At 36.0% G+C, this 22985-nt stretch overlaps 1 protein-coding gene across 3 annotated transcripts in view; it reads left to right on the top strand.

Moving 5' to 3' along the window:
* GALNT1 (polypeptide N-acetylgalactosaminyltransferase 1) overlaps positions 1 to 22985 on the top strand; it is an 86499-nt gene that overhangs the window by 45612 nt on the left and 17902 nt on the right. For 2 of the 3 annotated variants that reach the window (XM_062610955.1, XM_062610953.1), the window contains exons 4-6: positions 1740 to 1914; positions 15457 to 15623; positions 21424 to 21631. In XM_062610955.1, coding sequence (XP_062466939.1) covers positions 1740 to 1914; positions 15457 to 15623; positions 21424 to 21631 — 550 coding nt within the window. Of the gene's footprint in view, positions 1 to 1739; positions 1915 to 8320; positions 8409 to 15456; positions 15624 to 21423; positions 21632 to 22985 lie in introns of those variants that run through there. The other variant, XM_062610956.1, reaches the window with a different exon arrangement.

Raw genomic sequence — 22985 nt, 5'->3', positions numbered from 1 at the left:
AACTTGATTTCTGTTTGTTAGAAGTATGTCATCAGTACATGTCTGCAGTCCTCTAAAGGAAGTATTCTTTTCAGAATTAACTGGCAAAAGAGCACTGCAGTTTGAATTTTTAGCAATGTGTATTAGTCATTTTGGGAGAATGTTTTTGGTTTGTGTTTATGTGAAAACTATATGCTTTTGTGGGAAAACAGACGACCATAAACACAGAAACCTGAGAAACGATGGTTAATTTTTCTTGGAAGTCATCTCTCCCTGCACACCAATCTTGCATGGCCTTGTATTTACTGAGTTTCATAAAATATCCATGGATCTAATCAGTTGTTGCTGGATTTTTCTGCAGGAGAAGGGAGTACTTTATTTAGATAAAATGTGTAATCAAGTAGTATGTGTATTTGCTGATGAAATTTAAAAATTCAATTGATGAATTTGGTACATCTGGGTACAACTCACTGATGTGCTGAACTAGCATGCAACAGCAAGATCTGCAAATGTGAAAGATAAATTTTCAGTTATTTTAGCTATTTGATTTAGTCAAACTTAACAAGCAATTGGAAGTGTAAATGAAACAGGAAACTATATAGTTCCCTAAATAGCAAATATGATAGGATAAGACATTCACTCTTCAAAATTCTGAAAAACATCAGAATAACTGTATTCTGGTTGCTTTTATTCATTCCTTTTAGGTGTGTGGAACACATCATTTAATCATTTTCTGTCCAATTGAACCTGTATACTAATTGCTATACACTTAATAAAAATAGTTGTGATAATCCCACGTAATAAACCCAAGCTGAATATATTAAATTAAGCCCAAATAATTGCCTTATTGTATACCATAATTTTATGTTAATTATCCCCCAAAAGGCACATATTCTAGTTAAAAGGTTATGCAATTGCAAATTAGTAAGTTTCAATGCGAGTTCAGCCGTACTTTCTTAGGAGGCAAAGATGCAAAGCAAAACTGCTTGCTCACTGTAGCCAATGATTAAAACAAGTGCCCAAGTCAGTCTGCTCAGGATCTGCTTGGACATATTTATCAGTTTGCAGTGTTTGAGTGGCTGGCTGACGACTTCTAGAATTGTATAGTTCAACTGACAGTCAAGGGGAGTTTGGTAAAAAAGAAAACGTCTCTGTGGTGGGGGGGGTTCTGTGCTAGATGTAACCTCATTAATGCAAATGAAACAATTGCTTCAGGTGCTTGAAAATGAAAGTTTCTCAAGGACCACATTGTGCTTGTAACTGCTTAACCCTAAATGCAAACTAGCAAAATGTTTCAGTTATTAGTAAGTACATATTTTAAGTCTTGTTTCAGCAGGTATGGAAGGCTTGGGCTTTTCTGTTTTCTTTTAATTTTATTTTCATTCTTTACATTTCTGTTGCTTTTGGCATAAGATTATTATTCCCGTAAAGGAAAATTTAACTTTTCCTGGAAAGTTTGTGGTGTGCAAGAGCAATCTGGGACTTAAATGTCTGTTGTACCAGAGCTTTAACAGTAAAGTCAATTAAGACAGGATGATGGATAGACATAGACCCTTACTGTTTTTTCAAATGAATTGCTGTGTCCGAGAGTAGCAGTTAACTACTTCTGTTAAACTCCAGTATGAGGATTTGTTTTCACTTCCAGAACCTTGTGGGTGTAGAACTCTGTTTTAAACAGGAACACTCCTACAGTGTAAAATAAACTATAAGCAAATAAAAGCAAGCATAAAAGTAGTTACCAACATTTTATTTATTCTTAGTTCCAGAACCCATACAAAAACCACATGAAGGACCTGGAGAGATGGGGAAGCCTGTGGTCATTCCGAAAGAGGAACAAGAAAAAATGAAAGAAATGTTTAAAATAAATCAGTTTAATTTAATGGCAAGTGAAATGATTGCACTCAACAGATCTTTACCTGATGTCAGGTTAGAAGGGTAAGTGCTTTATGTTGTATTAAAAATGTACTCTACTTAAATGAAGAATGTGCCAAGAGTGATGCAAAACAAAAGTTTAGTTCTGTAAGATATTACTGTTGAAATAACAAGTAGGAGGATTTCCTGTATATAGGGTACTTACTTGGGAAACAAGATTGAACAGCAGAAACCAGTTTTTTTTCAGTGTTATTTGACTTTGAATATGATTACAAATATGAAGCCTGTTTGGGGAATAGAAATTAATTTGGTTGAAGGAAAACAAAATTAACTTAAGACTTGCCATTTCAGGAAACTATTACTTACTTGAAAAATTCATGCATTGCTTGTAACGAGGCAGAGTAAAATTCTGCATGATATGAAATAGAAAAGATTTGATTATGAGAGAAATACTTAAAAAATTTCTTACTTGATGAAATGTGCAAAGCCTCATTTAGATTGCATTATGTTTTCTAATATCCATCTGGTTTGTTTTTGATCTTGCCTCTGAAATATTGATCCTTTCAGAGCTATTTGAGTCATAAGTAATTAGAAAGAAAATTGTAGCCTAGTTTTAAATAAAACTAAGATTGCTTTACTCGTGGGGCTACTCTGTCAGGGTAGCTGATGAGTCCCTCCATCCCCAGGCCCTCTTGTTTATGAAAGGGACTCTCAAGTTAAATAAAGCACATGAAACAAGGTTTTCCTAATCAATTATCTGCATTCTCTTGCAAGAATTGGATGTTATGGAAACTCCAGTTCTTTAATAGCTCTGCTGTTGCTTCTGTATACACAAGACCTAGCTGCTGGATTAATCTGTTTTCATCTCAGAAGGCAGTATTAGCCGAGTAAGATGAAGCTCTGACCACTTTTCATTTTTAATGAGTGATAAAGAGCTGGTTTGTAGGTACCTTAATCTATTGTAATGAGTGTGATCTGTAGTGTGCAGGTTCCTGGTAGCGCTGATGCTTTTAATAATTGAGCCATGTATTTTTCAGAATGTGATCTCGTAATTTTGAATTAATGTAACTTTCAATTGATTTTCAGATGTATCATTAGTCAGAGTTTATGGCCACTACTTGCCTGTTTCTCAGTATAGTGGAAGAATGTGAATCATGAACATGTAGGGTTTTCTTTCAAAACTAACAGATGTGGGAAGGGTCAGGGGGCATGGGTGGCGGTGTTTCTATCCTTTTCTCTCTTACGTTATTGTTCTGGTCATGGTTGTAACTTTCCAATGGAATTTCTTGTCATTCTTGCAGATTCATATTCACTGTCTGCACCCTTTATCACATGTTCTCTGTGATAAGAAATTGCGTCAGTGTAAAGTGGTAACTTCCACTGGTTAAGAATTTGTAGTTAGCATTCTCAACTTGCTTTAGCTGTGGAGAAAATTGTGAATTTCATTGGAGGCTTTTTGTCAAAGATGGGATGCTAACTGGGGTCATTTTTATATGCTTTTTCTGGAAGAGCTGAATGGAAAGAATAAACAAAACTTTTGGGAAATAATAGTTACAACAGTTGGTTATTTGATAGGTAAACATGAGTAATTTGGTTTTTTATGACCCTCAAGTCTGGAATAAACTAGATAGCATCACCTGTTTATTCGTATTCATACTGGAAAACTTGTATGTATATATTCACCATTTTTATAGTGTAAGTACAAACTAAGAAAGCAAATTTGTGGAGCTAACAAGCTGAATTAATGATGAGCTTTGTGAAGTCTAGACTTCAAAGTAACAAAAAAATGGAAGAGAAATTGTTATAAACTGTTACAAATTATTACCTAAGCATCACTCAAGCTTTTGTAGACGAATTAAATTACTATAGCTGAACTTTGGTTTAAAATTGTAATCCTTTGTATTGCACGCTTGGCTGTGCTTTGCAGTGTTTCACAGTAAAAGATGCATTGTAAGTTTAGTAATGTTGCATTTTTTCCTCTTCCATTGTATTGACACAAATACTGTGACTATGCTATGTGCATGAAAGTGGAATCTTAGAATAGAATTTTAGGTTACATCACAGGGAGTTGGATTTCCTGTTTTTCTAAATAGCTGTCAAGAATTTTAACATTTAGTTGCTGTGTATATTTTTAGTAGGTTTTGAGAGAGAGATGGTCTCCAAAAAGATACTCCTTTTTTCATCTTTTCAGTATGTACCCTGTCAGGTCATGCTAATGAAGAAGTTGGGGAGTGTGTTAACATCTCCCCAGCAAATTTGAGAACAGTATTGTGTTTAAAACGCACGGGTATCTTGATCTGTATGTGTTTATTAATGCTACTTTTCAAGAACACTGCAGCCATTTTCAGACTTGTGAAAACTATGAATATACTCACGTATGTCTTATGAAAGTATTTATCTCATTAGTCAAAATAATCACATGGTCAGAAACACTTTCTGCTGTGTTAGTGGATTTGCTTCTGTTATAACCTGTTCTATCTATAGTAATATTCATGCTAATATGGAAATAGTTTGTGAAGGAGAATGGATAGTTTCTAATCATTCCTAACCACATTTCTGTGCTTACAGCACAGCTGCCAGTAGCACTTTCAGTCATAGTTTTGAGAAAAAGGGATATGTTCAAAGGCACACTTAGCTGTTCAACCATGTAATTATTTTCTTCACAGGTTTTGTGGGTTGCTTTCTTTAGTGTGGTGGGGGTGGGGGGGGGGGATTTCTGTGACATGAACAGGACAGTTCTGTGGCATGTTGTCAGTTCTTCTGAAATACAGAAGTCTTTAAATCTTTGCCTAATGGTTAATTGTTGAAAAGCTGGTGGAATTAGGTGTGCCAGGACCAATTTGCCATATGTATTTAATGGGGGTGGCATAACCTGTCAGCTGGACATCAGATCTTTAAGTAGTTTGCATTATCCTTTGCATTAATGTCTAGTTCTGTCAACCCTCCCTGTCACCTGTGCCAAGGCAAGCACCTGCTTGGTCCTTGGGTGCTCATAGGTTAATCTCTATAGATGACACACTCCAGGCATCATGTTTATGTTTTGGCCAAGAAATTTTGTTTCCTTACTAGAACAAAAATGTGAGCTGTTTTAGTAACTTCTAGGCACTTCTCCAGCTCAGGGAACTTCTCAGTGCAAGACTTCTACAGAAGCTGAAATCTGTGTTCTGCTGAGCCATGCCGCAGTGGTCTTAACAGACTTATATTTATTTTTATTATTTGGCACAAAATTACTGAGGCACATACATGCATTTAAAAGACATGTGCCTGAATCGATAGTCATTTTGTGTCTGTAAGCAGGAATATTACTCTACTTATTCTTTTCTTTATCTCAATTGAATGATTTGCTTAACAGAAAAAGCTACAGCAGAAGTAATTTTTTAGCTTGGATACTTCTCCAAATCTGGACTGGGGCATGTTAATGTAACTAATAACTGACAGGGCCACAACCTCTGGAGGGATGCCTTTGCGTAGGAGCAAGCAGCTGGGGATAACAGGTTGGTTTTAAAGTTGTTAGTAGAATAATTTTTGTAAGCATGTCTTATTCTGGTTTGTGAATCAGTCATCAAAGTGGGAGTTGACTCACAGTTGCCAGGAAAATATGCAGCTGTGGGCTTGACATGACAGCAAAGAGTAAAAGATGGGTGATTAGGAGCACTAGAGTGTTGCCTTGATTTTTGCTGGAGATGAGGGAGGCAATGAATAAAATAGGTGTGAATAACTAAAATAGGTGTTCAGCTGTGCCTGTGTGTCTTAGGCCAGTATTCAGGCCAGAAAGTGGTTTGTTAAGTGCATGTAATTTATATGTGTTATAGGACTTGGTTTTGCTCTCATGCTGTTTGAGGTGATTTGGAAGCTGCTTTGCAAAATGAAGAATGAGTACTGTGTTCTAAGGCAGAGCTTTCCAGGCTGCATTCATTGTTTAATAATTTGTGGAATATATAAAACGTTAAGGAGACATGTGGGTCCCTGGTGTGAAAGTTTAAACCCAATTCTGACTTTTTTACATTAGAAAAGAGCATCTTAAAATGCTATTCTCTTCCAGGCACAAGTGATCAAGGCTGAAAACGAGAGTCATAGCTGGGACAGAACAGTGTCATTCATGTCAGCTTTGGTTCTCACTGGAGCTAGGAGAGTGTCATATTTTGCAGATTGTGATTTCTTGGAAAGGGGTGGGCTTCCCCAAGCATACCTGCAGCAAGGAGGTATGTGGATAGCTTTGGGATACCTTAATAACCCGTTTTCCAAGGCTATAGATTCTCTAGAACTTAAAAATCTAGACCATAAAAATCTTCCTTTTATTTTGTTCCTTAGTTGGTATAATTTTGCCAGAGTTAAGAAGTATAGATAGTGATAGGGTATAATCAAATCTTTTAGTCAGATGGCCCTACATATTTGTGTACTGGGTCTAAATTCATACGAACTGTTACTTCAGCTACTTAATAGAAAAATAAGATGCAGACCTCTGAGAGCTTAATATTTCGCTAGTACACTAATGTGCTCAGTTTAAGTTACTGATGAAGGCTTTTTTGCTGACTTAAACTACCGTGCTCAGTTCCTGTTGCCAAGTTTGGTTTCACAATCTGGAGGAAGTAGGCAATTATTTTTCTGGGTCAAAAGCCATTCTTCTAAGTCTAACTTACATGAATGTTGTGGAATTTGTTGCAGTTATGCTGGTCTCCTTTCTGAAGAAGTTCTTCAATGACTAATTCTGTTATGTCTTTGCTTTCAAAGAACTGCATTTAGATTTAGGTACTATAATTGTATGATGCAATATAATGCTTTTCACTTATGGGACTGCAATGTGGCTCTCATACATGTGCTTAAAAATGTATTGTTGATTTTAAGCCTGAAGTATGCATGTAAGAATACACTGGAATTGGTATTTTTAACTTCTCAGAACAAATTGATTTGCTGTATACTTTAAGATATTACAGTTGAATCATAGTATGATGCATTCACAAAATTTGCATAATCCCTGCATGAGGAAAACAGTTTGAGTAAACCTATTCATAGAAAAACAGTAAAGGCACACATGCAAGAGGATGCTCTTGGAACTCGTGTGTGACACTGGGGCTTTAAATGGCAGTACATGAAGTATTTGCTTCTGTGTGAGGCTAGTGAAGGTGTGCTCTTTTTGCTTTTAACTACTCAGGAGAATAGCGGAGGGATATATTCATGTACTCTTATATATATAATCTGCTGTAAATGTGAACTTCAGCTAAAAGAAGTCTTCTCACTGCTTCTGTGGATACTGATCTCATGTTTGTGTGGCCTTCACATTCACTGACTGGATGGAAGATTGCACATCAAAAAGGGGAAAAAAGCATATTTTGTTGAATCAGCAAACTGAAGCAATGCACACCCAGCAGCTGTGTAATTACCAGAGCTGGTGCAAAGAAGGGGATGGGACAAAACTCTAATGGTGAAAAGTGGGATTATTGCTTTTGGCAGCAGCCCCCAGTTCCGCTGAACTGGGAGGAACATGGGAGAGGAGGGAGGGAAAGAGGAGCAACAAGACACTTTGTTACAAAAAAAAGTTTGTATTAAAAGTTCTGTGTGTACACACAGAAAGGGTCTTAAATTACCCATAAGGTCTTGGAGATTTAAATATCTCCATAAATTGTGATATGCTGTGTGAACTTTTGGTATTCATTTAGGTCAGGTAGTACTGATGTAAGAGATAATAAAAAAGAGTAAAGTTGGCAACATAGATGGAAGACTTCAGAAATCTATTCAGTGTTTCGTTACAAGCTAGAAATCCTGGCTGTTCATTAACTTGGCATCTCTAAAAGAAATCTGCTGATCTGACGGGTATTGTAGCATTCAGCAATGCCACGCTGGAAATCTGAAAGCATGCGAGGTATTAAAGACTGCAGTTCTTTCAAGCAGAAGTATTTTTTCATCTGGCTTTTGTGGTGCTTATAGCTTGCGACTGGCCCACTGTAGAATCAACATTTGGAAATGTTCTTGTTCATGTCGACTTAATGAGTAGCCTGGAAGAAATTACCTATAAATCTTTTTCCTGGAAAATTTAGAAGGTGAGGAGGAAGTCACTATAAAAATTCAGCTTGCTTCTTTATATATGAATATGTATATTTTTATATATATATATACACATCTGTATATGCATACATATATACACGTATGTGCATATTTACACAAACACTTGGCAATCTCATTCTTAGTTACGAGTGTCTTCTATTTTGGATAAGCAGCCATATCCAGAACTATATTCAAATTGATAGGTCAAATATGGAGAATAATTTGGCTAGGGAACTTAGGGTTCAATTTCAGTCTTTGAAGACAGAATTGTGTTTGCTTCTGTCAAGAGACGCTTTCCTGTGATTGCTTTCAGGATAAGGAAAATAGTAATTGCAGCTAATTATTTTATGAAATTCTGCTTGAATTCTGTAACCACAATGGTTTTAAGGACCATTTTGGATTTTGTTTCCAGGGTCTAAAGAAGATTTCTACTTGACTCATGAGATAATGCGACCTTTCTTATATCCAAATGTTTGAGATCAGAAGAAAGGAAAATTTCATACTCTTGATGTCAGGTAAATTACGTAATACTATTCGAGGCAGACATTAAGCAGGCTGGATGGAAATGCTTAAGTAAGAATAAGGGATTTGCCTGCATTCAAGTCACTTGTTCAAAAAGATTTAATTGGAGTTGTGATATGAATTGCAGAAATTAAGACCTCTTTGTAAGCCAAATTGTTCTGATTTGATTGGAAGAAGCAGTTTCAGGAGTAGCATGAAGTTTTGTTGTAACTTTATCTGCGGTGCTTTCCTCTTTGTGCAGCCACAAGTTAGAACTGTGGTTGCATGCAGTCTGTGTAGTGAAAAGTGGTTTGGCATGTTACGACAGTCAGCGATTCCATCTTTCTCAGAAGTATTGCTTTTAGCCCTTCTAGCTGTGCTGCTTCTGTGTGAAAATGAGATCTTTATTCATCTTGATTGTCTTCAATTTGGGAGCTGGGGGTTTCTTAAATTTTATACTGGGAGCAGATTTATTGACACTCTTGTTCATAATGATATCATGAGGCTGCTGCTTATAAACAGGAAAAATTGAAGTCAGAAACACACCACTTGAGTGCAAGTGGTTCTTGCTGTAGTGTTTTGACACTTTCTCTGCCACCCCTGCTACAGGGCTTTATCATCTGAGGGAAATGTAGGTCAGTTTGTACAGCTTAAGGCCTCTTATTTCTAAACTGTATTCATCCGTGACTTAAGTAGAGAGGAGGTTTTGTGTTAGACATAGCTGTGCCCCAGCTTTGTTACATAAAGTTTATTGCAGGCTGTAACTTACGGTAAGTGGACAGGTAAACAATGGATTACTGACATTTTATGGCGCTATGGTGATATTCATCGGATATCGGTAATTAAAGCCTGACAGGTGTTCAGATATTCTGCTTTTCTTCTCTGTTGATCTGGCATTCATTTTGGCAATCTCAGTAGAAAATAAATGTGTATTTTCAATATCTAAGGATACTGATGCTTATGTCCCAGAGACTCAAATATATTTGAATACTCAAGAGTATACTGTTTGTACTGCGTCAGTAATATTAAACAGATTTAATACAGGGTCTGTACTGTATAGTATTTGCTGAAAGTTTCAGCTCTAACCTGATTTTCAGCTAGACTTGGACTATTCCTTTGTCAAATTTTACAAATTTGTTCTGGGATGCAGTTTATTTATAACTTCAGCCTTTATTTATAACTTGTTTGTAGTATGCAAGATAAAAGATTGTAGTAAATTTGTAAAATGACTAAATATGCTTCCCTTCCTGCCCCAATCTGTTGCTAGTACAGCTTTCAAATATGTATCAGCACTTCGTTATCCTACTGCACATATGAGCTCTAAGCCCTACTGGGGTTTCCCAACTGAGCTGCTTAGTGCACAGGAGACACTTTTGCTTGTGTTCAACCTCTGTCCTTTATCACAGTGCTCAGGGCTGTGAGCACTGGGCTAGTAAACAAGAATTACATAGGTGGTTTACTGCTGTTAATGTTTTTGAGTCCGTGTAAATTGTTGGTCATGCCTTGAACCTATGGAAGGCTGGTGGAATCTGGAAATAAAGTGGGTATCAGGTATAGCAAGTGATGGCTCACATAGTGTTTATTAATTTTTGTGATTCGGGTAAGCATAAGAGGCTTTGTTTTGAAAGCTATGTTTAGAAACAACAACAAAAAGAATATTTCAATGTGAACTTGTGCTCTCATTGTTCCTCTGCGGAGAATAACCTGTTGGCAGCATCGGAAGGGGTAGAGATCTGCCCTGTAGGATTTAGAAATTTCGTGTTTATTTCTAGTACAATTATGACAAAATCTTTATAAAAAAATACCTTTTTTGTTTTGTTTTGTTGTTTGTTTGGGTTTTTTATTGCCTCAGTGAATGAGGTTTTTCTCAATTGTATCACACTGCATAAACATTATGGCAGTGAATTATTAATTTCCTACAAGACCTTTACCCTGTTTAGTTTTTTTGGGGGGGCATGGTTCTTTAGCCTATGAAACAAAAGCATTTAGTAGCTGTTGGGATATTAAATCCCATTGTATTATGTTACTTTCAGAAATTATTTAGCATGACTTTGAAGGGTGTGCAAACATCACTGCTAACATCGTAAATATTTTGTCTTTTGAGATTTGAGAATATTACACATGTAGCATTCAATCTTTGGTTTTAGGAATAATTTCTAAGTAAATTGATCTATGAATGCAATTTTCATAGTCTCAATAGAAAGCCAAGCAAGTACTGTTCTGTATTAAGATGGATGCACAGTTTTATTTTTTTAAGGTAAATTTGAAGTGCTTGTGAAAGTTCCAACAGCAAACTGAAAGGTGGTGTTAGGATAGTGACGGGTGGTGTCCCGAGTCCCTGGCGTTTCTGTGTCTGGGGTGCCGATGGCTAGAGTGGGTAAGCCTTGTCAATCTCCCGGTCAGGCACCGAGCAGAGCAGATAGGTATCAGAAGAATTTTACCTTCTGAGGAATTCAAATGAAGGAACTTGTAAGATCACCTGGTAGATTACTTCTGTCCCCACAGTGGTAAAGTACATTTTTCTCATTCCTTCACTGGCGTCAGAGGAGAGAGAGGCTTCCAGTTCTGCTAGATGTGGAGAGGTGTTGAGATTATATGGTTGTGCTGGTGCAAGAAGTGCAAAATGAAGAGTTGTCTTCCTTCCATGCAAGATTGTGCTGAAGCAGCAGTTAAACTCTTGAGATTAATGGTTTAATTTTATTTGGACAGAATTGCATTACTTGCTGTCTCTTCTGGTTATTTTCATAATGTCTTCTGTGGCCTATTTGTACCTTGTGTTGAAAGTAGAAAAGCAGCTTATTCAGAAGGTCTTCAAGTGCATTTGAAGTAGCATCAGGTACATTCCAAGTGGCGATGTGTAACCTGCTGAATACAGTTCTCTTTTGAGATTATTTTTAGTTTTTCTGAATATCCCCCTATCTAAAACATGCAGAGCTACTATATAAGATTCAATTAACACCTTCATTAAAAAAATCAAGATAACAGAGAAGTATAACACAACCCATAGTTGATTATTTAGACTTCCATCTTAAAAACTTTTGTGGATTTAAACTCTTGAAATCAGGCTACAGGGTGTTAGGGACAACTTAAGCTTATTCTGCTGTCACTGTTCTTCTTTAGCAATGTTATATATGCTAGGATCTGTTCTCCTTCCTTTGCTTTTAGTCCATTAAATTTGAATTTAAGTTGTGAAGGATTTGGACATCTTACACTGCCTTGTGCCCTTGGAGAGATATGGACCTGAGAGTAACTATGTAGTTCTAAAGAACTGAGCCTAAAGTATTCTGAATGCGTGATGCAAAATTGCAAAAAGGTGAAATTCTGTGAAGAACATGTATGGCTGTTTTAGAGAGGTCAGAGCAGAGTTATGTCTTTATAGTCCTGTGACTCCTTAGTAAAGCAGCTTCTAAAAGTGTAGCTTCTAAACTTGTTTTTCTGAAATCTGATTTTGATTGGGCGTTAAAAATTTGGATAACTTAATTTCCTAACTAATTTTCCATTTTATTTCCTAGTTACATGAAAGCAAGAAATCAAAAATTAGGGAAGAATATAAGGCTAATGCAGCTGAAGGTGGGGATTTCAGTGCATGAGACGGAGACTTGCTATGAAATAAAGAACATTACTGTTTTAAGCATTGGAATGTGTACATGAAGAAATGTAGACTAATTAGGCTTTTTGTCTTGATCATATTTTAACAATCTGGCATATTAGTTTCCTGTGCCTGCAGGTAATAGGGCAGTAAGTCTCTGCTTGTATTTTAAAAGTCTGACATTTCTGGGGAGTTTCCACAGTTTAAATAATATATGGAGTCACATTAGCCAAGAGTTTGCATCATGAATGCTGTAGATGAAGGAAAGAATGATGCATTCCATGTGAAGTAGACATTCTCAGCTGCTGTTTGGAGTCTTCATTAAATTCCTGGAGATGGTATGCCTTCCTAATATTATGCACTCAATTCTGAAACTGTTTGAGGCAGGATCCAACAAAGGGAACATAATATATTAGTTGTTAATTAAAATTCAAATTGTCCTTAATTCATACACTATGTGTCATACCACTCACGGTTATATTCTGCTACTAATGTTGCATAACAGTTGAAACTAATAGGTTATTTTAAACTCTGTAGTAATCCCTTTCTGGATTATTTTGTTTTCAAAGGAAAGACAAAAAAGATTCTTAATTTATATATTAGTAAGGATAAAACAAGGTTTATATAGAAAGTTAATACTCTAATTATAGACATCAACTGTTCCATTTTATTTGTCTGATATTCTGCAGCAGTACATTCTTGGGGGGAAGGAGTGTGTGTCAGTGTTTTCAAAACTAAAAATGGAGTATATAGCTAACAGGTATTTATAGAAAGGCAGGTGAAAGGAATATGAAAAATCAGGTATCATACTATTCTGTCCTTTATTCTGCCTGCGTCAGTGGATCTTTCCAGAATAACTTCACACCAAACCCTTTAAGAATAGCATTCAAAAATTTCAAGCCAGTTTTATTATGGAATACCCTTGTGTTACACATGGTGGCCTTTTACATATTGCTAAACAAGCCAGTCTAGGGTGGCTCTTAAATTGTTAACCCAGAAAGGGTTGATCTGTGGGGTTGAGGGTAGACTTTCCTCTTAAGGAAAGGAGGATGTTCACCTTCTGCAGGACGGGGCAGTGGGAATGCCTTTTTGGCATCCCAAAAGATACCTGTAAGCCTGCCTCTTAGTACTAAAAAGTTCACCTTCAAAGATGGGTCTTAAATGTTTTGATATATTTATACTTAGGACAGTGTAATAGTTTATAAGCATGGTAGTCCCTGATCACTTGGCTAGCTTTTATTATACCAGTTCATTGATCTGAGCTCAAATAAAATCTTCTGTAAGACCGTGAAAGAAAAAAGGCAAGGCTGGAGATGAGAGATTTCATATTACAATAGTAGATCCTGTGGCTGCCTCAGCAAGATATTCTTGGTGAATGACACATTGTTATCGCTTTTCAGAGAACTGCTTGCAGGCTCCTCTCAGGTTTTTTACAAATATTCTGCCAAAAAGTAGAGGAGCAATAGGTGGATCGGTGTTCCTACTGTAGCTGAAGGTCTACAATCAGACATTCCTTTTCTAGTCTAGGGAGCAGTGCAGCAGAAGGAATAAAACATTAAGAATCTGGTTTTAAAGTAGCAAAATAGGCTGAACAAGTGACAAATATGGGGGAAAGATTATTTGGCTTGTGATCTAATATTTCATCTGAAATTCATAGCATCTTTTTAAAAGGCTATTTTATTTTTCAAGTGATACCACAGAAAGAAATAACTTCTTCAGCTGGCATGCTTTGCAATATTTTTTTTTTTACGTGTGAATTAAATTGGAAAACATAGGGATATATGGCTACTTCACTAAGATTTTATGATATTTCCCAAAGTTTTCATGATCACGTCAGTGCAGTGATTAATTATATTTGGCCATAAATGTATAATAAGTATAATAATTGATCCTACAGCATCAGTTCTCAGAAATGAAAAATGGTGCCACAGAAGGTCTTTCAGATATTTCTTCAGTTGTATCTGGATTTACGGATCTTTTCTGGGATCTCTGTGCACACTGAGCTTTTGTCTCCACCTCAGAGCTGAAATGACTGTGCTGTGAGAGCTGCTCTCACTTCAAAGAGCTCTGGCTAACCAAGTTATCCACCAAATGAAATATTCCTTTTGGGAGCCCGCTTTTGGCTGACATTTCTGGTGTCACTGGTTTGAATGGGATTAGATGCTGACATCATAATCCTATATTGGCAGGCTGTTCTTTCAGCATTGGTTTTATATGTTTAGGGTAGAGGATACATACTATATACTTCTCAAGCTCTCAGACAGCACTGCTGTTAAGGTGATAGTCATAAATACTTGTTACTATACTTTAATAACATTTAGGTTACAGGACAGTGAATGAACTCAAGAATTTGGGATCTAATAAAATTTTTTTTAATGAAGGTCCATTTGATGTATTTCTTTTTCCTCTCCAATGTTTTCCTTGTGTTTGTGATCTGCATACATCTCTTATCTTTGATTCTTAAAGGATTTGTACCATCATATCTTGCGTAAGTCTCTGTGTGTGATTTTGAATGTGCAGGAGGAGCAGATCTGCGCAGAGAACACTTCAATTTGCAGGGTTATTTTTTAGAGCAGAATTGTATTTTCAGAATTGTTAAGAGTACCTTATGTACAGCATATTGATTTTTTTTTTTTTAGGAGATGCTGAAAATATCACTTGTTTTAAAATAGTATTATGGAGTGTAAAATGTTGGCTGCATGTGGGATTCCTTGGAGCATGTATCATGCATCTGCTGTTAGGAGAGCTAAACCTATGTCTTTTTGTGCTGTCTTTGGAATGTATGCAATTCTCTTTTAACTTAGTGAGTCCTTATATAGTACTTCTAACATGTATACAATAAGTAGGAAAAAAGCCCTTTTTTTGTAATATAAACACATTAAATTATGAAATACACTTAACTCACCAGTATTACAGGTCTTGTTTTTTTCCAAACGTCAGCTGTGCCCAGGAGTCTTTCCTTCTCTTATTATTTGGTTTTGTTCATTATAGACTTCTTATTGCATTTACTTCCTAGTTTGTTTGCCATTTCTTGTGTCTCTCTCTCCATTCTCCCTCTGTACCCATTAGAGTACTATGATTTCGCCTTTGCACTCTAAGGGAATGCAAGCCTAAGTTAGGGGTTTGGACTAGTCGGGACATGATACTCTTCACAAAACAGGGGTAGTGGAGGCACAATGTTATCTCTGTGTCTTAGCAGTATGGATGTCTCTTCTAGTACTGGTTATTAAATCGAGGTTCTCCTTTTTTGGTGGTATGATGGAATACATAGATGTATACATAACTGTAAATAAGGGTATGTTTTAGGTAAAAATATAAATTGGTGCACCTTTGCTCCTTTGTCGTATTTTTCATACAACTGATGTATTGTGAATGTTAGTCTTGACACTCAGAAGTAAACTTCAAAATTGCAGTTTTGACTGAAGGCTTGATCTTTACATATAGATGATGCTTTACCTTATTCCTGTTCGTAGGTGTAAAACGAAGGTGTATGCAGACAACCTTCCCACAACAAGTGTTGTCATTGTTTTTCACAATGAGGCTTGGAGCACGCTTCTACGAACTGTTCATAGTGTGATAAACAGGTCACCACGACACATGCTGGAAGAGATCGTCCTCGTCGATGATGCCAGTGAAAGAGGTAATGATAATGCCAGTGCTGTAGCTTGCTGCTCTTTATACTTAAAAAAAAATTGAGACTGACTTTCTACAGGCTTAGCTTTCCTTGGCAAAACACAGTAGCTGAGGCAGGGGAAGGCCGAGTGAGCAGTACCCATTGTGAAACACAGGTGGGTCATTCTCCACTGAAAACTAGTGTAAGTTTGTCTGTTTACTTTTCTGTTGACAGTATAGAGTTTGTGTTTGCTGGAGGCTTTATCCTATCACAGGTTTCATATTTCGTGTTCAGAATTTTAACACATTCCTAAAGCTTTTGAGGGTGTTTAATACTTGAATCACCTGGTGAATAGTAGCAAAGGTGACTGTCATATGCATCCAAATTTACTATCACTACCGCCATTAAAGTTGGTCTTCAGAGGGATTCATTTTGGTTATTCAATTCATGGGAAGCTGAAGTTCAGTTTCTGTGCTGTAAGAGCTTCCACTCTGAATGAAAACTCCATGCTGCAGCATGAAACTTTTCATGTATAATGAAATTAACATGTGAAACTTGAAGCTGTGTTTTTCTTTAAATAACTTTATTCAGATTTTACTTTTTCTTTTTTTTTTTTGTAAATTACAATATAGTAGAAACAAAAATAATATTCTGGACAATGTGTGATATTTCATTTTGGTTACTAGTTGATATTTGGCTTGTTCCTGGTTTAATCTTCCTCAGTGGTATGGGTTATAAAATACAAATTGAGAGATATTTTTGTGTGTGTGTTTTAAGTGGAGATGAGAGGGTATTATGTCTTTTTTGTTTAAAACGCTTCTATCTTTTTATATTGAATCACCCTCCTTTTCTGTATTTCTACATTGAAAGTTTTCCACTAGGACTAATAGCTAGTAGGCCACTAGAAAAAAGTCTTGGTGGCCACTATTTATAGCCTATTATCTGTATCAGCAGGAATTACCATGGTTTAGTCGTGGAAGGGTTTTACACCAAGCATGCTGATACATGCTCCTGGTGCAAAATCCATATTCTGCTGCTTATGGTAATCCCAACTTCAGGATAAGATGGCTAACTGTTGTCCAAACAACAAGATCTGTCCAAACAAGATGTATGTATGAAGAGGGACAGTGGATTTCAGACTGTATGGTCTAAGTAGCATCATGATAACATGGATTGCAGTGGTTAACAGGAGGTTTTATAGTAGTTAGTGGGCATTACAATATTTGTAGTTGAAGAACTTTAGAAGTGGATTTTTGCACTTTGTCTAACCTGTTAGCATAATGAGTTTCTTCAGATTGTGTGTATGATGCCTGAACATACTAACTTGCTTATTACAAAATATGTAGGTATAGAGTGTAGCTGACTGGGGAGCAGCTGAGTGAACTAAAGAAAGATTGTATCAACTAGTGGTGCTCTGACCAACCTGTTTTCCTAAGGAAGTGTAGCTCATGCACTCAGCTTGTGTTTGTACTTTTATCTGTCTGTGGTCCTTGTCTCTGTGGCACCTTTGCTTGTTTTTGCTTTCTTACCTAACTCTTAACTGCTTCAGCCAGTTTCAGTGCAATTTGGAAGAAGGGACAGAAGCCTTAAACAGAATTACACTTTGGCAGCAGAGGAGGAATGCCTGTGAAAAAGGCTACTACATAAATGTGTCCCAGATTAGATGAGAGAGGTGTGATTAATTTTTGCTTTTAGAAAGGCACAAGATCAAATTTTCATTGTTTTCACTTGTGGGGAAGTTTTAATGACACCCCTCAATTTCTTGTCCTTTTGCAACCTTTATGTAAAGAAATCCGTATTTCTTTGGTTCTGATGATGTATGTGAAACTGCTCACTGCTCTTGGAGTTGTTCCCAGGGAACAATCCTCTTTTTAATGGATGCTGATATTTGGATTCTGAATACATATACTAGGTTATTGTGCAGGTATATGCTTCCTTAATGGAAAAGAGGTAGTACATTTTGTGTACAGACTTTTGCTAGGAAGGCAAAGGTTTTCGCAAGTATGCTCTGTTTCATCTGTTAAAACAGTCATTGGAAGTAATTCAGATCAGTGCTAATGATTAATTGTGACAGGTCAGCTTTCAATATGACCTATAAATAGAGCAAACTAATATTAAAATAATATAGACATAGTATTAATGTCTTTGCCTTCCAATTTCTGTTTTAGAAAAAAATCAATTTTAACATAGCAGAAGCTGTGTTGTCATTATGCATCACAGAATTACAGTCCAGTTAAAAAAGCCTGTGGCTTTCTCTAGATAACTTTTCTGGGTTTAGGCTAGGTAATGAAAGCAAGAGAACTTAATTCCAGGCTGAAAAATACAACATTTCAGACTTTTTTGCATGTTGTTATTGAACCTCTTCCAACATACAGTTCTGAAATCTGTGATCTTCATTTCAGATCACTCAGGCATCTTTTATTCCCAGTTATTTTCAACAGTTACTGAAAGGGTTTGGTTTATTTTGTTTTCCAAAAACGTGTTATTTTGCGTGCATGCTTTTGCATTAAACAAAACGGAAGGGTATGATGCCTCAAAATTTGAAGGGTTTAGCATATGCTACTTAAGCATTCTGTTTGTGTTGAACTAAACCAGCAGACTTTCCCAGAAAAAGAAAATGTTAAGTCTGGATAGTATATTTTGAATCCTAGCATCAGAGGCAATTTAATTGGAATAAAGTAAGCATTCAGTTTGCCTGAAGCACACTTTGTACCTGCTAGTGTCATGCTCTTAGAAGAATGAATTTGCATAATATCACCCAATTATTTACACCAAAAAGAAAAACTCTGGGGAAGCAAGACCTATCTGTAACCCTGTTCTCTAGTTACTGATCAGAATTATATGGTTTTAAGTATTGATCTTCGGTAACTATTTAGAAAAAAAATGTAACGGGAGAAATCAGGATTAGCCAGTACTTAAAACTGGGTCAATACTGAATGGCCAAGCATGGTAGGCAGATTACATTAGGATAGAATACACTCATAGAATTTGGTTACATAGATACAGATCAAGGCAATGTAACAAACGAAATTGCTGACAGTAATGTCTTATAAAACATTCATACTTAAAACTGTGTATACTTATATCTGATAAATCTGTGCTTTATTGTTGTTTCATAAAAAGAGGCATTGTTTGAAACTTAATTTTTCATTTATATTCATATAAATGTGACTCAGAACTGGCAAGATGTTTTTCAACTTAAGCACTTAGTTGACTTGGACTTAATACATCTGTTTTTTTTTGGCTTTCTTAGTTCTGTTATTGACACAGAAGGTGCTCTTTAAACTGTCCATAGTCTTAGGTAAAATTATGAACCCTTTCGATACAGAAAAAGTTTGAAAGGAATATCCAGAACAATGAGTTAAATGAAACAAAAATTATACCTCTGAAAATACAAAAAATTATTGTTTCCAAGTAGAAGCATTTGGGGGAGGAAGGGTGGTGGGTTTTTGTTTCCTTGGTGGTTTTTGTTTGTTTGTTTGTTTTGGGGCGGGGTGGGGGGGTGTTTTTTTTTTGGTTAAATACTGTCAAAGCTTACTCTGTTGGAAGTGTATGAGGCAGTGCTAAAAATTTACTCAGCAATCATTCTAGGTCACTTGTAAACAGCTGACTGTAATGCATCAAACTTTTTATTTACTGTTTTTAATACAGAATGTAGTATACAGAGGAACCAGTAGGTTTGTCTAGAAAATAATCTCTGCAGCTTGATTCTGGCATTCCTAGTAGGCCAAAATATATTGCATGCTTTCTTTTAAAGAAAAAGTGTCAACTTAGAAGAAATTATTCCTAGTTCCTGGATGTGCAACTGGTCCAAATCTCTAGACTGTTGCTACTTAAACTAAGGGAGCAGTTTGTGAGGGATGTGTGTCACTCTAAGAGACAGTGCTCTGGAGAGAAAATATGCTACTTAAATTTGAGCATTAAATCCTGACTGCTTGTAGTAGAGGAACATCAGAAATCTTGATGCCTGTGTTATTTTTCCATGCTTTTGTACGGATAAAATATCAAGCTTTTATCTTTTTATTTTGCCGGAAAAGTGTAACTTTCTGCTTTATGCTAGTTCTTGACTGCTGCAGTTGTATTATTGAAATCTTTCCTTCTCTCTTCCTCCTGGCAGAATTTTACCATTAATTGTGCATTCAAGAACCATGTTCCAACCCGTATTCATTCAGCTTAAAGCAGTTAAAATTGCTTTAAAAACTTGTCAGTACTATACCTGAAATGTGCAGAGAAACATACTGATCTGTGTGACTTGCTCATGAGATGGTTAGCGTAGAGAGGGGTGCTTCACTGTTTTATTCAATTTGTGTATATCATGAAAGCTTATTAAAACAATAACATTTACCATAGTACTAGTTCCTTTGAATTAGTGGCTTTGGAAAGCCACCCTGTAAGAGGTGAGATTATATTTGCTACATAGTCAATCAGCCAAATGATCTCTCTGTTCAATTTCAAAAGGCCTACAAAATGCTCAGACATGTACACTTGGTTTGTACTAATAAACATTTATTCATTTCAGTCTCTGTTAATATGCAAAATAAGAATTTACTTGTTTTGAGTTTCTCTGGGGACAAATATTTAAGATCTATCAACTGCTTAGGCTTTTCTAGCACAGTTGAGCTTTCAAGATGTCATAACTTATTTCTGTGGGGTTTAGTGACAGTCCAAAAATGCACAAAAGAAGAAATGAAGAGGCAATTAGAACTCATTCATCTGGAGCAGTGCTAAGGAATGGTAATCACCCCCAGGTCAGGTCTGCCTCTTGAGATTTGCAAAACAGCCATTAAGAGTTCATGTGGTGCTTCTTCTACCCCCCTCTGCCCCTCCTTCTCCCCCTGCCCAGTTTATTCTCATATGAGTTCTTACTATCTTATGCTAAATCGTGCTAGAGGCTTCGCACTATTGTAGTACAACTCCCATGTGCTTTGAGCGTATAATCTAATATATTCCATAGATGTGTTATAAGACTGTTTTGCCTTTTTTTTCTTTTTATGAAGATTTGAAATCTGCAAGTTACTGCAGAATTTTGTTTCTGTGGCTGTCAACTGCATTCTCCCTTAATTCTTCGTTCTTCCTTTGGCATCATCCATCATAGTCTAATAACTCTTTGTAATGCAAGTAATTTTAAGTCTCTAGGCATATGATAGTCAGTTATGGGTGTTCTATTTTGAATAATTTGTTCTTCAGCTAAGCTGAGGCTTGTTGATGTTAGTCATTTATGTGTATATGATTTTGTCCTTATTTATGTTTCGAGGTGTTACAGTGATAATTTAACAGAAAAAAATATTAGCTAGAAAAAACTAGAGAAAACACAACTGAAAAATTAACTTGATCATGTTTTAAACGGCTTGCAAAGAAATTACGTGGAAGTTACATTCCTGAGGGAGGTAATTTATGTTCAGCTAGTTGGATCATCTTCTATATTTTCTTGGTAGTGTTTTGTCCAAGAGCACTTATGCATATGTCTTTGAAAGTAAGAGTTGCATCTACTCCAAAATAAGAACTTGCCTATTCCATCTGCTTTCTGTGTAAACATTCTACACTCTCTTCATTTTTGTGTTTTCCATAGTGAAGAAATGAAAAGGAGGAAGAACTTCTTGCTCTAGAAAGTGAAACACATGGAGATGTGGAAGGGCATATTGTAAAGTGTAGAATAAGCATCAGAGGAAACTAGCTGAGAAAGTAAGAAAGTAGGAAAAGGATAGAAAATAAATGAGGAAACATCTCTTAATTTAATTCTCTTCTTATTAAAAAAAAAAAAAAAGAAGAAAAAATACTGCTGAACTACGTGACTGACAGTTCTCATGGTTTTGATCATTCTTTGCAGACTTCTTGAAAAGACCATTGGAGAATTATGTGAAAAAACTAAAAGTACCTGTTCATGTGATTCGAATGGAACAGCGTTCTGGATTGATTAGAGCCAGATTAAAGGGGGCTGCTGCTTCTAAAGGCCAGGTCATCACCTTCTTGGATGCTCATTGTGAATGTACAGTAGGCTGGCTTGAGCCTCTGCTGGCAAGGATCAAAGCTGACAGGTAATTATCCACTTCTTGGTCCATGTCGGTTTTCTCAGTTATTAAGAGATGTTCTAAGGATTACAATGCAGCCTACAAGCAATATCTGCTTTCTGAACAGCTGGATAAATTCTCATTGGTGTAAGGATAAAAGGCTAATTCAGAACAACTTTTAAAAAGTAAAACTTGGTTTAAAGTGAAACTTACATTGGGATGCATGGCATAATGTATTGCACAACGGAAGATGTAAGCATGAATGTAGTTGAGAAAGCAGTCTGAAGCCCTACTCATTCCTTCATGAATTTGGGAAGATATTATTGAGGAATAAATGGAGCCCTGATCTCATATAACACCACCACTGTTGGCAAGAACTGTCAGATTTACTGTTTTCAGGTTCTTATTTGATTGTTTTGTAACATATTTGTATTGTGGAAATCTGTACTTTGTCTTCTCTACTGACGTATATTTGCTACAGTTAGAATACTTACTAGAATCATACTCATCTACTGCAGTATCATAGCTTTAGGTTTCTATCATAAGTCAATACTCACAACTTATATCCATGATAGTGTGATGGAAATTGTGTTGAGGGGGAAAAAAGAAAGTGAAAGAATGGTCTGCTTTATAAAACATTCATATATCTAAACAGTAACCCTGTAGTTGCCTAACATCTGTTAGTAAACAGCATATTAAATAGACTAGATATTAAATATGGTGTTACAGATCTCTATTTTGTTCTTATGGTTGTAGATAAAAATCACTTTAAAATGAAATATTATATAATATAGCATTACACAATAAAAAAGCTGTTAGTAAAGAATCTTTGTTCAGCATTGTGCTGAGACATAATACTAACCTTTAAGTTATCATTAATAGACTTTCTTTGAGACTACATAAATTTTTACAATTTGTGCAAATGGCTCAACTAAATAAGTCCTTTAAATTTAGTTGCAACTGCTGAATCTTTTTACTGAGCTTTCCATGAGAGAAAGCCTGCTTGAGGATGGTTACTTATGATGATTAGAATTAGTTTCTGCGAGTTTGTGTCTTAGCAACATCAGGACAGTGGACAAAAAAGCCTCTTTCTGTCAAACTTATTGCAGTAGTTCTACTTTGTTAGTAATGCCTAAAATTTCTTAGTCCTGAAAGCATATAAGAATACTTTCCCAGAGCTAATGACCAAGTTTTAATTTCAAAACATGTAAGTTACTTTGACTACTTAACTAGAAACAGAAAACCTCCTTTTCTGTACAATCACTGTGTGGCTCTGAGAGCTGTAATCAATTTTTCCATCTGCAAAGGGATGAATATTTATTTATGGTAATAATACAAATGCTATTTTAAAAAAAGAGCTAGTATTGCCAAAATTTTATTA

This window comes from Pezoporus occidentalis, unplaced genomic scaffold (assembly GCF_034315485.1).
Source record: "Pezoporus occidentalis ecotype Australia unplaced genomic scaffold, CSIRO_AGI_Poc_V1 ctg15, whole genome shotgun sequence".
NCBI lineage: Eukaryota > Metazoa > Chordata > Aves > Psittaciformes > Psittacidae > Pezoporus > Pezoporus occidentalis.
This window is presented reverse-complemented; position numbering and strand designations above follow the sequence as displayed.